The sequence below is a fragment of the Entelurus aequoreus genome, linkage group LG03 (assembly GCF_033978785.1).
Source record: "Entelurus aequoreus isolate RoL-2023_Sb linkage group LG03, RoL_Eaeq_v1.1, whole genome shotgun sequence".
Classification (NCBI taxonomy): domain Eukaryota; kingdom Metazoa; phylum Chordata; class Actinopteri; order Syngnathiformes; family Syngnathidae; genus Entelurus; species Entelurus aequoreus.
Genome location: NC_084733.1, coordinates 13,593,450 through 13,608,389, shown reverse-complemented (window position 1 = coordinate 13,608,389; position 14,940 = coordinate 13,593,450). Strand labels below are relative to the sequence as shown.

The 14,940-nt window shown below is 39.9% G+C and overlaps 1 protein-coding gene across 1 annotated transcript in view; it reads left to right on the top strand.

Moving 5' to 3' along the window:
• gabrr2a (gamma-aminobutyric acid type A receptor subunit rho2a) overlaps positions 1 to 14,940 on the top strand; it is a 53,206-nt gene that overhangs the window by 20,287 nt on the left and 17,979 nt on the right. Inside the window, exons 3-4 of the mRNA XM_062041297.1 lie at positions 2,532 to 2,599; positions 12,575 to 12,798. Of these exons, the coding sequence (XP_061897281.1) occupies positions 2,532 to 2,599; positions 12,575 to 12,798 (292 nt within the window). The remainder of the gene's footprint in view (positions 1 to 2,531; positions 2,600 to 12,574; positions 12,799 to 14,940) is intronic.

Below are 14,940 nucleotides of genomic sequence, written 5' to 3'. Positions count from 1 at the left end.
TGAAATGTTGAAACCGGTAAAGTCAAGTTAACATACCTGTGTCTGATAACCGTAACCCATCAAATATCAATAAAAGTAGTGACCACAGTGGAACTTCTCCATTAGCTGCATTGATGTTGCATTGAATTGATGGTGCATTGATAGTGTATGTAACATGTAGTTGTATGGAATAGCGCCCAGCAATGCTGAGCAGATTAAGCTGGCAGGCGTCCTTACTGCTTACCGTTTAGATTTGCACTGGCACCAATCTGTTCCACCCTCACACAGCTGTTACTCTGCCAAGCACATTTAACACCACTGAGGAACAAGTGAGACAAAACAGGAAGCTTTCCGAAAGTTGTTTTAAGTCCATCTCCAGGCAAGGGAAGGTGGTGTGTTCACCTGTGAACGCAACAGAAGTGGTTGTGTTCGCCTGACCTTATGTCAGTTATGGATATTTTTCATGAAAATATACATATGTGGTTTTTGTAGTATGGATACATTTAAGTGTAGGGTGACACGTTTTCATGAATGAAATCTGCTTGGTTTTTGTACTGATGATCATCCTCTAACACAGGGGTGTCAAACTCGATTTAGCTCAGGGGCCGCATGGAGGAAAATCTATTCCCAAGTGGGCCAGAATGGTAAAATCATGGCATGATAACTTAAAAATAAAGACAACTCCAGGTTGTTTTCTTTGTTACTTTGGCCAAAAATAGAACAAGCACATTATGAAAACGTACAATTCACAAATAATCCTCTGGACTAGAGATGTCCGATAATGGCTTTTTTGCCGATATCCGATATTCCGATATTGTCCAACTCTTAATTACCGATTCCGTTATCAACCGATACCGATGTATACAGTCGTGGAATTAACACATTATTATCCCTAATTTTTTGTGATGCCCCGCCTGATGCATTAAACAATGTAACAAGGTTTTCCAAAATAAATCAACTCAAGTTATGGAAAAAATGCCAACATGGCACTGCCATATTTATTATTGAAGTCACAAAGTACATTATTATTTTTAACATGCCTCAAAACAGCAGCTTGGAATTTGGGACATGTTCTCCCTGAGAGAGCATGAGGAGGTTGAGGTGGGCGGGGTTTAGGTGGGGGGGGGGTAGCAGGGGGTGTATATTGTAGCGTCCCAGAAAAGTTAGTGCTGCAAGGAGTTATGGGTATTTGTTCTGTTGTGTTTATGTTGTGTTACGGTGCGGATGTTCTCCCGAAATGTGTTTGTCATTCTTGTTTGGTGTGGGTTCACAGTTTGGCGTATATTTTTAACAGTGTTAAAGTTGTTTATACGGGCACCCTCAGTGTGAGCTGTATGGCTGTTGACCAAATATGCATGCATTCACTTGTGTGTGTGAAAAGCTGTAGATATTATGTGACTGGGCCGGCACGCAAAGGCAGTGCCTTTAAGGTTAATTGGCGCTCTGTACTTCTCCCTATGTCCGTGTACACAGCGGCGTTTTAAAATGTCATACATTTAATTTTTTGATACCGATAATTTTGAAACCGATGCCGATAATTTCCGATATTACATTTTAAAGCATTTATCGGCCGATAATATCGTCAGTCCGATATTATCGGACATCTGTACTCTGGACAAAACACTTCAAGTTTCGTTGAAAATTCTGAGGAAATTGGTGCAGTTTCAAAAACACAATGAGTTTAGACTTCGTTTCAGTTTATCTACAAAGCCAGGATTAAACTTTACGTCACAGTCTTTCTGGGATTGAACAAAAAACACGACATGTAAACTCTTCGAGGAATCAAATACCTCCTTTGTCATGTCCACGTATAAATCCAGCGCTAACTCAACAAACCGTAAGAAACGGAGGAAAAAACTATTCGAAAGGGTTAAGTTTTCTCGCTTTTGTCAGAGACATTATTGAGAAGTAAGGGTGCCAAATAACGAGTGTTCGAAGCAGAAGACATAAAACGGCAGGTTTTAAGTTTCATTTGGGTCGAGGGAGAGGAGCCGCAGCCACGCTTAACTTTGTACCTCTTGCCAGTCCTAACAGAATTGCTATTGTGACATCTAGTGGACATATTTAGAACAGCAGTTTCTTTCATTCCAAAAAAATGCAGCTCATTTTAATACTTGGCAAACTCATCACACGGGCCGGGTAAAACCTGTTGGCGGGCCGTACGTTTGACACCCCTGCTCTAACACCTATGTGTCAAAGTCAGAATGAATTATCTATGGATCTATGGATGATATTTGATTAGTATTAGAACCGGCCCGCAGGCCACAACCGAACCAATACTCCATCAGTGTTTTAGTGTTTAGTTTCATAATAGTCACAAGCTTACATGTTAGCATTCAAAATTCCTGATCAACTAATCTTGGACATTCTAAACGTTCAGTCAACTGAAAAATCACTCTCGCTTAACAATTAAACATTTTAATACTTTGTGATTTCATCCATTATGTAAAGTATCTGACAACAGTTATCTTTAAAGGTAGCATACAGATGACATTTTGCTCAGCAGCATCAAGTACTCTTATTAAAAGTCATTGAATGTGTCTTTTTTTAAGGTCCTGCCATTCCCGTTGGTGTTGATGTTCAGGTGGAGAGCTTGGACAGCATCTCTGAAGTTGATATGGTAAGCAAACGTCTCATCATTAACTGTCATAAAGGTTGCTCATCCAGAAACTTGAGAGTTCCTGGTACGGATCCAGCTTCTCCCATCGAAGTCACTGCTGTTGTGTCCTTGGGCATGACACTTCACCCACCTTGGTATAAATGTGTGCTCGCGGAGGCTGTTGGTGGAAAAAACTTAATGACAAAGATGCATACAGTAGCTAATAAACAAAGATGCTTCAAGACCATCATAGGACATATTTGTCTAATACAGTGCTTCTCAAATATTTGCTGTTACGCCGCCCCAGGAAGAATCAATCAATCAATGTTTACTTATATAGCCCTAAATCACGAGTGTCTCAAAGGGCTGCACAAGCCACAACGACATCCTCGGCTCAGATCCCACATCAGGAAGAAAAGATTATCAAAAAGCGTGGCACAATGTCCTTTGATTCGACTTGGTTTTGTGGTTTTTGGATATAAAGTGATGCTATACATTGTATCATTGAAGTCAATGGACTTTTGCTTATTAGGGTTCTAAAGGGTCAATATTAAAGTCACCACATAAGAAAATTACTTTTTGACCGATTTCAGTCAAATTTGCCTTGATTCAGTCCTCAAACGTTTCAATACTTGCCTTAGGTGATGTATATATACAACTGATTATGTTTTTGCTTTTGTATGACATCTTTCAATTGTTATGCATTCGAATATATTATCAATAGCAAATGACATGTTTTTACCACAGGTTCAGGTTGTTCGTCACAACCGCTACTCTTTCTCCGTTCTTGTTGGTTGTATTGATGTCATTTAGTTTATATCATAGCAGATCAAAATCTATTCCTTTTTTTATCATCAATCCATGTACGGTATGTGTGATATCGATCACTTTAAAGGGTTTGTTGAATTGTTTAAAAAGTGCTTAAAGTAATTGTAATTTGCGTACAAGCTTCTGCTGTTGAAATTAATAGTTGAAAATGTGTTATCACATTTAACGTTGCTATTATATTGTTTGTCTGTATAATAAAAACAATTGCTACTGATGCTACTTGAAAAAAGTTGTATTTGGATCTATGTCATTCTCCAAAATTCTGGCTGGTATGGTCTTTGTTGCAAAAGTTTTTCAGCTCCATATTTTTTTTGTTCAACAATATTTGATGTTGTTTCAATCATCTCTAGAAGTGTAGGTGGATGCGCACCTGAATCCGGGGCTTCTTGTTCAGTGGTCGCTTGGAACATAAGTAGTGTTGGTGTTGAATGTAGGTGTTTGTTTTCCCTCAGACTCCATTATCATCGTCTTTTTCAAAGAAGTGTCAACTTTAATATTTGTCCACAATCCTTGATGTTTTTGACAACTAGTGCTCTTGCTTCTGGACCTCCATTCAGCTTGATTTTACAGTTGTCTCTCCAAGTTCCCTGAATTTGTATCTGCTTTCTCAAGTCACATGCTTTCTTGGCGATTTCAGCACTACGTTTGGTGAGGTGCTCATTCATGTACACATGTGTACTTTTCAACTTCTTTCCCTGTTTCAGCAGTGCCATGTTGGATTACCTGTTCGCACGTTTCACGAGAATGACCTGAGTGGTGGTGGTGTTTTTTTCAATTCAGTGAGATGAATGTTTCGATGGTATTAATGTCAATTTCAATATTCTTTGATTGAGAGAGAAAGTTGACCACTTGCTGTTTCATCTGGTTCCCCTCTAATATCCACAACTTCCTTGTAGGGTCTTGGTTTAATTCGGTGTCCGGTCAAGATGATATCATAAATTCGTTTACCCTGATCCATTTCGTCTATGAAATTCCTCGGAATGATGTTGTCTTGTTTCACTTCAATATTTTCCTCTCGGAGAATCTTCACCTCTTGATGCATTTCTGTTTTGCTCTTGACACATTTCTGTTTGCTCTTTTAAGAGATTCACCACCATCTCTTTGAGATCCTGAATTTCCCTTTTCGCGTTTACAGACTTTCTGTATTTTCCCGCAGACTTCTCAGATCTTCTTTGTGTTCTAGTCTCGCGCTTTCCAGGCCTCCTCTGTGTTCTAATCTTGCTCTTCCTGGTGTGCTCTCTTCTCTCAATTCATCTATTTTTTTGTAACATCAAGTCTTGCTTCCCTTCGTGTCCTGTATCCAGAGACTCATTTAATCCAGATGACACCAAAGGTTTTGGGATTTGAGTTTTTTTTTAGCTTTTGACATCGGAACTGCTCGCCGACGGCAGTTGCCACTATAGCAGCTTGTAGCAGCTCGTTAGAGACAGTTGTCTCTTTCGCAGCTTGACGCAGCTCGTTAACAACAGTTGCCTCTTTAGCGACCTACGGCACTTTTAACATGTATTTTTCAACAAATCTGTACCTTGCGCTGTTCAGATGTCAACTGGAGGTGTCAACCCATCAACAGAAATCACTCTTGGGCTGTCAGAAACACTTTAAAACAGCTTCAAACTCTCGCCGTATACAATCTCAGTGTAGCTTCTGTTCCAATTTGCCTTATTTCAGAAAATATGTGTCTCTCACCGGACCAAGAGCAGTTCAGAGATGCCAGCTGGCTCTCCAGTGGTTGTGATCACAATCAGTGGTCAAAAAACCCTCAAAATTATCCAAAACCCCAGTAGCAAAACGGAGCCTTTTTCCTAGCGTTTTTTCCTGTTGAGAGGGAAGTGATGAAAAAAAACAAAGTGTGTCCAAGTGTCCAAACCTTCACTAAAATATGGACTTTAATCCAGGGTCCAACCCATTATTCATGTTTACATTTTTTTCTTGTGGAAAAATTTGCTTCCGTATACAAACTTTTCTATTTACGAACCCGTTCAAGAACCAAAATAAGTTCGTAAATTCCACTGTATACATACTGTATACATAGCAATACAACACCCTGCAATGAGTAATTACCTGTAAAGACTTTAATACATAGGTGTCAAAGTCAAGACCCGCGGATGAATGATCTATGGACCCCGGGATGATATTTGATTAGTATTTGAAGCGGCCCGCAGGCCACATCCGCCTGCTGCTGTTTTGCACGCACCGATACTCCATCAGTGTTGGCGCTAGGAACTTTCCAAATGGGGTCCAATGGACCCCATCAAGTCATAAAAATGGCGTCCTACAGTAAATTTTTGGGGTCCCACTTTTTTGTAAGCGTTTTGAAAACAAATGATAAATGTATGCATTATCCTGTTATATCTCACATTCTATATTGTGTTTTGAAAAAAGGTTGTCATAAATGTCACTTAAGTCATTAAAAAAATAATAATACAAAAGAAAACAAATTTTAATGCATATGTAAATGTATTCAGTTATAAACATTCATTCACTTTCTTCTTTTCAACATGGATCTAAACTTTACCGCTGCCAGTATTTTTTCCTATACTTTTATTGTAATATTTTCAGAATGTGTTTGTTCTATTTTTGGTCAAAGTAAGACAAAGAAAACAATCTGAAGTTGTCTTTATTTTTTTAGTTTTAAAGGCCTACTGAAATGAATTTTTTTTATTTAAACGGGGATAGCAGATCCATTCTATGTGTCATACTTGATCATTTCGCGATATTGCCATATTTTTGCTGAAAGGATTTAGTAGAGAAAATTGACGATAAAGTTCGCAACTTTTGCTCGCTGATAAAAAAAGCCATGCCTGTACCGGTAGTAGCGTGACGTCACAGGAGGTAATATTCCTCACAATTTTCCTTTGTTTACAATGGAGCGAGAGAGATTCAGAGCGACAAAGCAACGATTACCCCATTAATTTGAGCGAGGATGAAAGATTCGTGGATGAGGAACATTAGAGTGAAGAACTAGAGGCAGTGCAGGACGTATCTTTTTTCGCTCTGACCGTAACTTAGGTACAAGCTGGCTCATTGGATTCCACACTCTCTCCTTTTTCTATTGTGGATCACGGATTTGTATTTTAAACCACCTCGGATACTATATCCTCTTGAAAATGAGAGTCGAGCACGCGAAATGGACATTCACAGTGACTTTTATCCCCACGACAATACATCTGTGACACACTTAGCTACTGAGCTAACGTGATAGCATCGTTCTCAAATGCAGATAGAAACAAAATACATAAATCCCTGACTGGAAGGATAGACAGAAGATCAACAATACTATTAAACCATGGACATGTAACTACACGGTTAATGCTTTCCAGCCTGGTAAAGCTTAACAATGCTGTTGCTAACGACGCTAAGGCTAACTTAGCAACCGGACCTCACAGAGCTATGATAAAAACATTAGCGCTCCACCTACGCCAGCCAGCCCTCATCTGCTCCTCAACAGCCGTGCTCACCTGCGTTCCAGCGATCGACGGCGCGACGAAGGACTTCATCCGTGGGTTTGGCGGCTAGCATCGGCTAGGCGTCTGCTAGTCCTTGTTGTGTTGCTACACCGATCCCACCTACAACGTTCTTCTTTGCAGCCTCCATTGTTCATTAAACAAATTGCAAAAGATTCACCAACACAGATGTCTAGAATACTGTGGAATTATGAAATGAAAACAGAGCTTTTTCTACGGGCTCCGAATACTTCCCTTGTCCTTGTGACGTCACACGCATACGTCAGCATAATAAAACGTTTTTTAACCGGAAGTGATTGATTGATTGATTGATTGATTGAGACTTTTATTAGTAGGTTGCACAGTGAAGTACATATTCCGTACAATTGACCACTAAATGGTAACACCCGAATAAGTTTTTCAACTTGTTTAAGTCGGGGTCCACTTAAATTGATTCATGATACAGATATATACTATCATATATACTATCATCATAATACAGTCATCACATAAGATAATCACATTGAATTATTTACATTATTTACAATCAGGGGTGTGGAGGGGGGGGGGGGGATATGGACATCAAGTAGTGGACATAGAGAGAGAGAGAGAGAGAAAGATCAGAAGGCATAAGAAAAAGAAAAAGTATCTGCATTTGATTGTTTACATTCGATTATTAGCAATCCGGGGAGGGTGTTAGTTTAGGGTTGTAGCTGCCTGGAGGTGAACTTTTATTGCGGTTTTGAAGGAAGATAGAGATGCCCTTTCTTTTATACCTGTTGGGAGCGCATTCCACATTGATGTGGCATAGAAAGAGAATGAGTTAAGACCTTTGTTAGTTCGGAATCTGGGTTTAACGTGGTTAGTGGAGCACCCCCTGGTGTTGTGGTTATGGCGGTCATTTACGTTAAGGAAGTAGTTTGACATGTACTTCGGTATCAGGGAGGTGCAGCGGATTTTATAGACTAGGCTCAGTGCAAGTTGTTTAACTCTGTCCTCCACCTTGAGCCAGCCCACTTTAGAGAAGTGGGTGGGAGTGAGGTGGGATCTGGGGTGGAGGTCTAGAAGTAACCTGACTAGCTTGTTCTGAGATGTTTGGAGTTTAGATTTGAGGGTTTTGGAGTGTGGCGGGAAATTTAAAATTGCACTTTATAAGTTAACCCGGCCGTATTGGCATGTGTTGCAATGTTAAGATTTCATCATTGATATATAAACTATCAGACTGCGTGGTCGGTAGTAGTGGGTTTCAGTAGGCCTTTAATGGCATGATTTTAATAGTCCGGCCCGCGTGTGCACAGATTTTCCTCCATGCGGCCCCTGAGCTAAAATGAGTTTGACACCCCTGCTTTAAACAACCACCAACAAGGTCTCTTTTTGCATATATACTATACAAAGCTGTGTATGTTTCTTCTTATCCCTAATTATTTTCAGGTTATTGTTGTGGTTTCTTCTTTGTATGAGGAGACTAAACCTGCTTTATGTGTCAATCGGCGTCATAGAAACACAATTGTCTTGACTTTGGCTGTGGAATGTTGTGACAATTGGTCCAGTTCGTAATAACAAAAAGCATGTCTCAGTGTGTATTCCGAGTCCAAGTTATAGTTATTCAGCCACCTAGTGGCCACTTCTTGCCTAAGGGCTTCAAAAGGATGAGTCAGGGCGCTTAATTATTCAAGTGAACGATGGCATGACATTTTTTAGAATGGCGGTCACGCTTAGCATGTAATCATGTAAATGTAGAGGTCAGAGCAGCTGTAGGCATGAGTTTGTTGGTGACGTGTAGGCTTAGAGTGTGCACCCTCGTAAGCGTTACACGGGGGAAGATAGCTTGTCCGGACATGTGAGGGGGAAACAGCGGAAGAGTTCATGCATGCACATTGGGCCGCATTCAGCAACCGTTCTTAAGGACAAATTTTGTTCTTAGGCCCACTTACGAAGTTTTTAAGGAGATTTTTGTACTCACCAATGTTTTCTTAGCTGGGATTTGTTCGTAGGTAAAAAAATCTATGAGTGCTCCAGAGCAGTGGTCCCCAACCTTTTTGTAACTGCGAACCGGTCAACGCTTGAAAATTTGTCCCACGGACCGGGGGGGGGTATGGTATTATTTTTATTTTTATTTTTATTTTTTTGTCATAAAAAAATACAATCATGTGTGCTTACGGACTGTATCCCTGCAGACTGTATTGATCTATATTGATATATAATGTAGGAACCGGAAAAATTAATAACAGAAAGAAACAACCCTTTTGTGTGAATGAGTGTAAATGGGGGAGGGAGTTTTTTTGGGTTGGTGCACTAATTGTAAGTGTATCTTGTGTTTTTTATGTTGATTTAATAAAAAATAAAGGTTTTTTTTTTGTTTTGTTTTTTCAATTTCTTGTGCGGCCCGGTACCAATCGATCCACGGACTGGTACCGTGCCGCGGCCCGGTGGTTGTGGACCACTGCTCCAGAGCACTCTTGGGGTGGCCTATTTGTTCTTAAGCATGACAAGTTCCCTTACTTCTATTGTCTAATGTTGAATTATTATCATAGATAGATAGACAGATAGATAGATAGATAGATAGATAGATAGATAGATAGATAGATAGATAGATAGATAGATAGATAGATAGATAGATAGATAGATAGATAGATAGATAGATAGATAGATAGATAGATAGATAGATAGATAGATAGATAGATAGATAGATAGATAGATAGATATAGATAAGACAGACAGACGTTTAGCAAAATGAGCAATATATAGACATTTCAAAATATATATTTGTGTGTATATATATTTGCACACAGTATTTGGTACACACACATGCGCACACACACACACACACTTACACAATCATCAATTGATTTAGTGATTGGTGACTCTTCAAAAGACTCAACTCACACAATGGCAATGCTTTTGCTGCTACTGCAAGATGCCGCAGATGGTGCCCTGGGGAGGGAGCGCATATTTCACCACCATGTAGACCTATTTGCCCGAAGTGACGAATATTTATTTGAACGCTTTAGGCTACCAAGAGCAGTCCCCCCTTTCTTAAACTTACGTTTTGACATTATCAGGCATGTGATTTTTCCGTCTAAAGTCGGAATTCCGTCTTTTTTAATCCCGGGGGAAAAAAAAAATGATCTACCGTTTTTCCGTTTTTTTTTCCGACCCTAAATCAAGATTCGAGACGTAGTTTATATTACGCCGTAGCTGATTGGTCGATATGTTCCTTGTGACCAATCAGGACATCTGTTATGAATGATGACGTTAATAACGTCATCATTCATAATGGTTATTACCGCCATTTTCCATATGTAAACGATGTCGGTTCTCGAGAGAAAGGACGCTTTACGAGTAAACGAAATTGATAAACATGTCAAAAATAAGTTTCGATGGGACTAGATGGAAAGGGAAATCACTGATACTGTTGGGAAGTTATGACTTTCTTCGGTGATTTTATTCGGAAAATCGATCGTCCCGGAAATGTTTTGTGCACGTGGTGTCATGATAATATTGACTATGGATCACGAGGTTTCAAGGCTTTGGAAGTACATGCGAAACGCCAAAAACAAATGAAACAACTTGAAGCAAGGAAAACAAACTTTTCACTAGCTGGTACATTTGGATGTCAACCGAAAGTGAGCAAACCTTACGGACTTCATCCTTTGTTTACATCGACAACTGCCGTAGACATGGAGAGGAAAGATCCACCCAAACAACCCACTTCAGTTGCAGACAGGGTTGTTAATAATGAGGTAAGCTAAAAAAAATATTTGCTTGCGAAATACGCATGCTTGTTTTAAATATTAACCAATTATTGCTTTGCGAAATATAAATGGGTTTTTTTGAAAATAAAAAGCCACGTGAAAATATATTATGAAATTACAGAAATTCAAAGAGTCGCATTATTGATTCCAGTTAACAATTTATTTGAAATACATTTGCATATAATACTATTTTGTAATATTAAGTTCTTATGTAGTCTCTTGAAACTATTGTCAGTGGTGTAACAATCTTGAAGGTAAATATTTTCACACTTGTTTCATGCAATATGTCAGTGTCCTCACATTATTATTATTTCCTATTTTGAAATATGAGTAAACAATACTAAACATGTTTAATTATTTTCATAAATTTATATCCTATTTTGGCGAAAAGAATGAAATGTTTACATTTGGTATTTTGTTAAATAAATTTGCAAGGAAAGCTCATGTTAGGGCTGGGCTCTCCGAGAAAGCTAATGTGTGAAGTGAACTGAAGTAATGTGGTAATACTGTAAATAAACTGTAGATAATAACACTGATCAATGTGACACCTGTGGATGTGAAATGAACGCAAGATGTAAATATTAGTGACTAAATACTGTTGGGACTGAACCATGTAAAGTGATTCATTAGGATAATTGGGTTATGTATGTTCTATTAATGATGTTTTCATGTCTTTGAACACTCAAATATTTTCTTCAAATGGTGCTGTCTTTGTTAATTTTAGCATGTTAAATTGGTGAAAAACCAGGAGCTTCGGGGGGCGTTGCCTGGACCTGGCTGGGGGCCTTCGTCCCCCAGACCCCCGGAAATGTTTTCAGTCTTTTTCATTGTGGTCAAATCACATGCCTGCATTATGTATTTCCCCCGCGGGATAATACGAATTTCTCTTCTGTAATCTGTTTGTGTTTTCTCCGTGTGTTTGATGTTCGGCTTTTCCACCGGAATTGTGCCCTTTTATGGGGAATTAAGGGCGTTTACCTATGCAAATTACAGAAGTAAGGGTGTTTACATGTCTTCGTGGAGGGGGGGCACAGGTTCGGTGGCCACGGATGAAGCGCTGGCTGTCCAAAGTCGGGACCCGGGGTGGACCGCTCGCCTGTGCATCGGTTGGGGACGTCTCTGCGCTGCTGACCTGTCTCCGGTCGGGATGGTCTCCTGCTGGTCTCACTATGGATTGGACTCTCACTATTATGTTAGATCCACTATGGACTGGACTCTCACAATATTATGCTAGATCCACTCGACGTCCATTGCATCTGGTCGCCCGGGGGGGGGGGGTCCCCACATCTGCGGTCCCCTCCAAGGTTTCTCATTGTCCCATTGGGTTGAGTTTTTCCTTGCCCTGATGTGGGATATGAGCCGAGGATGTCGTTGTGGCTTGTGCAGCCCTTCGAGACACTCGTGATTTAGGGCTATACAAATAAACATTGATTGATTGATTGATACATATGCATATTGGGGAAATAAGGGCGTGTTTATATGCAAATTATGATAGACACGCACGCGCTAACCATTTGGCATTCAGCAACTTAAGAACAGCAGGCGGGAACAATTTGGTCGTTTAAGAACACGTCATGAATTTGAATGGACTCTTCTTAGGAAATCACTTAGGAAGAAAGATAAGAGGAAAAGTTAGGAACTTATTGATGAATGGGGCCCACCGACAGGAAAAAGTATTTTGAAAGCAGAGTGCTGCTGTCCTCCAAACGCCTTCGGCTTGTTCTCCTGGCCAGACACCAGCTCCATCACAAACTGCCATTACAGCAATATCACAATCTGTCAACAATTGTGGATGAAGTAAGTGCAGAGAATAATAAACTGAAGTCGTTTTCTCTTTTCCTCGCTTCAGAATGACATGATCAGATTGTTTCAGCTTTCCGAAATGATTTGCATTGCTATTTTTAATCTAACACTGTTCACCACAACTATTTTAAAATTGTGATAATATCTTTATCATGGTCTTCCAACAGGATTTTACCATGACTCTGTACCTGAGACATTATTGGAAAGATGAGCGCCTGTCATTTACCGGCAGTTCCAACAAGAGCATGACATTTGACGGTCGCCTTGTAAAAAAGATCTGGGTCCCGGACGTCTTCTTTGTCCACTCGAAGAGGTCCTTTATCCACGACACCACCACAGACAACATCATGCTGCGCGTCTTTCCCGATGGACACGTCCTTTACAGTCTCAGGTGTGTATCAATGGGACATGTTGATATACTTTATGTTGAGCATGATGGCACAAGTGAAATGCAAATGAAATATATGATAAAGCATCATTATAGCTCACAGGTGTCAAACTCAAGGCCTGGGGGCCAAATCTGGCCCGCCACATCATTTAAAATGGCCCGCCATGTCATTTTACGAGTCCTCCGCATCCAGCCAATATGATTAGGCACTTTATGACGAAATGCATGCATTTTTCTTTCAATTTTGACAGAAAAATGTACTGCATCCAATTGCATACCGTATTTTTCGGACCATAGGGCGCACCGGATTGAAAGGCGCACTGCCAATGAGCGGGTCTATTCAGGTCTATTTTCATAAAAAAGGCGCACCGGATTATAAGGCACATTAAAGGGGCCATATTATGATTTTTTTCTAAATGTAAAACACTATCTTGTGGTCCACATAACATGTGATGGTGGTTCTTTGGTCAAAATGTTGCATAAATTATGATTTACAGACCATTTTCAAGTAGCTTTCTGAGCATCTCTTCAGGATGCGCCGTTTTGTGGGCGGTCTTATTTACGTGGCTCACCGTCGACAGCGTCTTCTCCCCGTCATCTTTGTTGTAGCTGTATAGCGTGCAAGGACGGGAGTGGAAGAAGTGTCAAAAGATGGAGCAAACTGTTTAAATGACATTCAGACTTTATTTAAATCAATAACGGAGCAGCATCTCCTCATCCGTGGCTAATGCAACATCGACGACGGAAATGTGTACCGTGAAAAACAGTCCGACCGGAACCCTCTAATAACTAAAGTTTTGTGGGTGAATTATGTAAAACCCACTACAGTTTTTTAACGTTTTGATAGCTAATCTACTGACAGATATTGTCATGATCTGTGGTCTGGATCATGTTTTTTGTTATTTTTTGTTAGTTTTGGACTCTTTTAGTTCCTGTTTGCGCTCCCTTGTTTGTTTAGTTACCATGGCGACTTATTAGTTTCACCTGCCTTATGTGTTCGGGACACGCACTTGCTCTAATCAAGAGACTATTATTTAAGCCTGTCTTTGCCAGTTAGTCGGCTGGCATCATTGCTTGTGTCATGCGATTGTTTGCTTCATGCCCTGCCAAGTAAGTTTTGTTTGTTCATGCCACAGTTAGCGAGTTTTTGTTTCATGTCCATAGTTCAGGCTAAGTGTTAGCATATGTTTCCTGCTTTAAGTTTTATGTCCCTTAGCCTCTTCTGCAATCGGCACGCTTTCCTTTTGTTTTAGTTCCTGACTATAGTCCTGTGTAGGATTTATTAATTAATAAATATGTTCCTACCTTCAAGTCCTGTCCGGAATAGTCCGTTTGCGTCCTGGGAGAACAAACCTCGCAGTAAGTTGCAAACACCCCCCCCCCCCCGTTTTGACAGATATAAGTAAGAACTTTATGCTACTTTATATTAGAAATGGCAACAGCAGAAGACGAATGCCACATAAGCAAGAAAAAAGAAGCACAGACTACAATGGCGGACGCGCGCACATTTTCAGGACTTATGCAGATCCCAAATATACATCAGCAGGTACCAGAAGGTGAGAAAAGTTGGTTTTGCGTATTATGTTTGCTAATAAGTGCCATTTTGCGGTCCTTATACACGCACCATAATAATACTCGTATGTTTAATGCTCCGACAATCCAACAAGCGGTGCGGCTTCACAGCTCACCGAAGTCGTACTAAAAACATTTTGACAGATTTTTGAGCGCCGTGTGTAATGTTCTATATTCTCAATGGAACATTTAAAGTTTTGGCGTCATCTTGCAGTTTACACGTATCTCTTATGTATGACTGCCATCTACTGGTCACACGTATCATTACACTATGTACCAAATAAAATTGCTTCGAGGTCGGTAAGCACAACCAGAATCATGCCGTACATTAGGCGTATCGGGTTATCAGGGGCACTGTCGATTTTTGAGAAAATTAAAAGATTTTAAGTGCGCCTTATAGTACAAAAATACGGTATGTTGTTCAGGTTAAAATTGTATCTGATCTTGCAACTAGCAAAGCAAGGTATCCATTAATCTGTTTGAAATAAATATAGTAATGAGAAAAAGATTCCTACAACTATTATATTCGTATAACGTATTTTTCGGATTATAAATCGCAGTTTTTTTCATAGT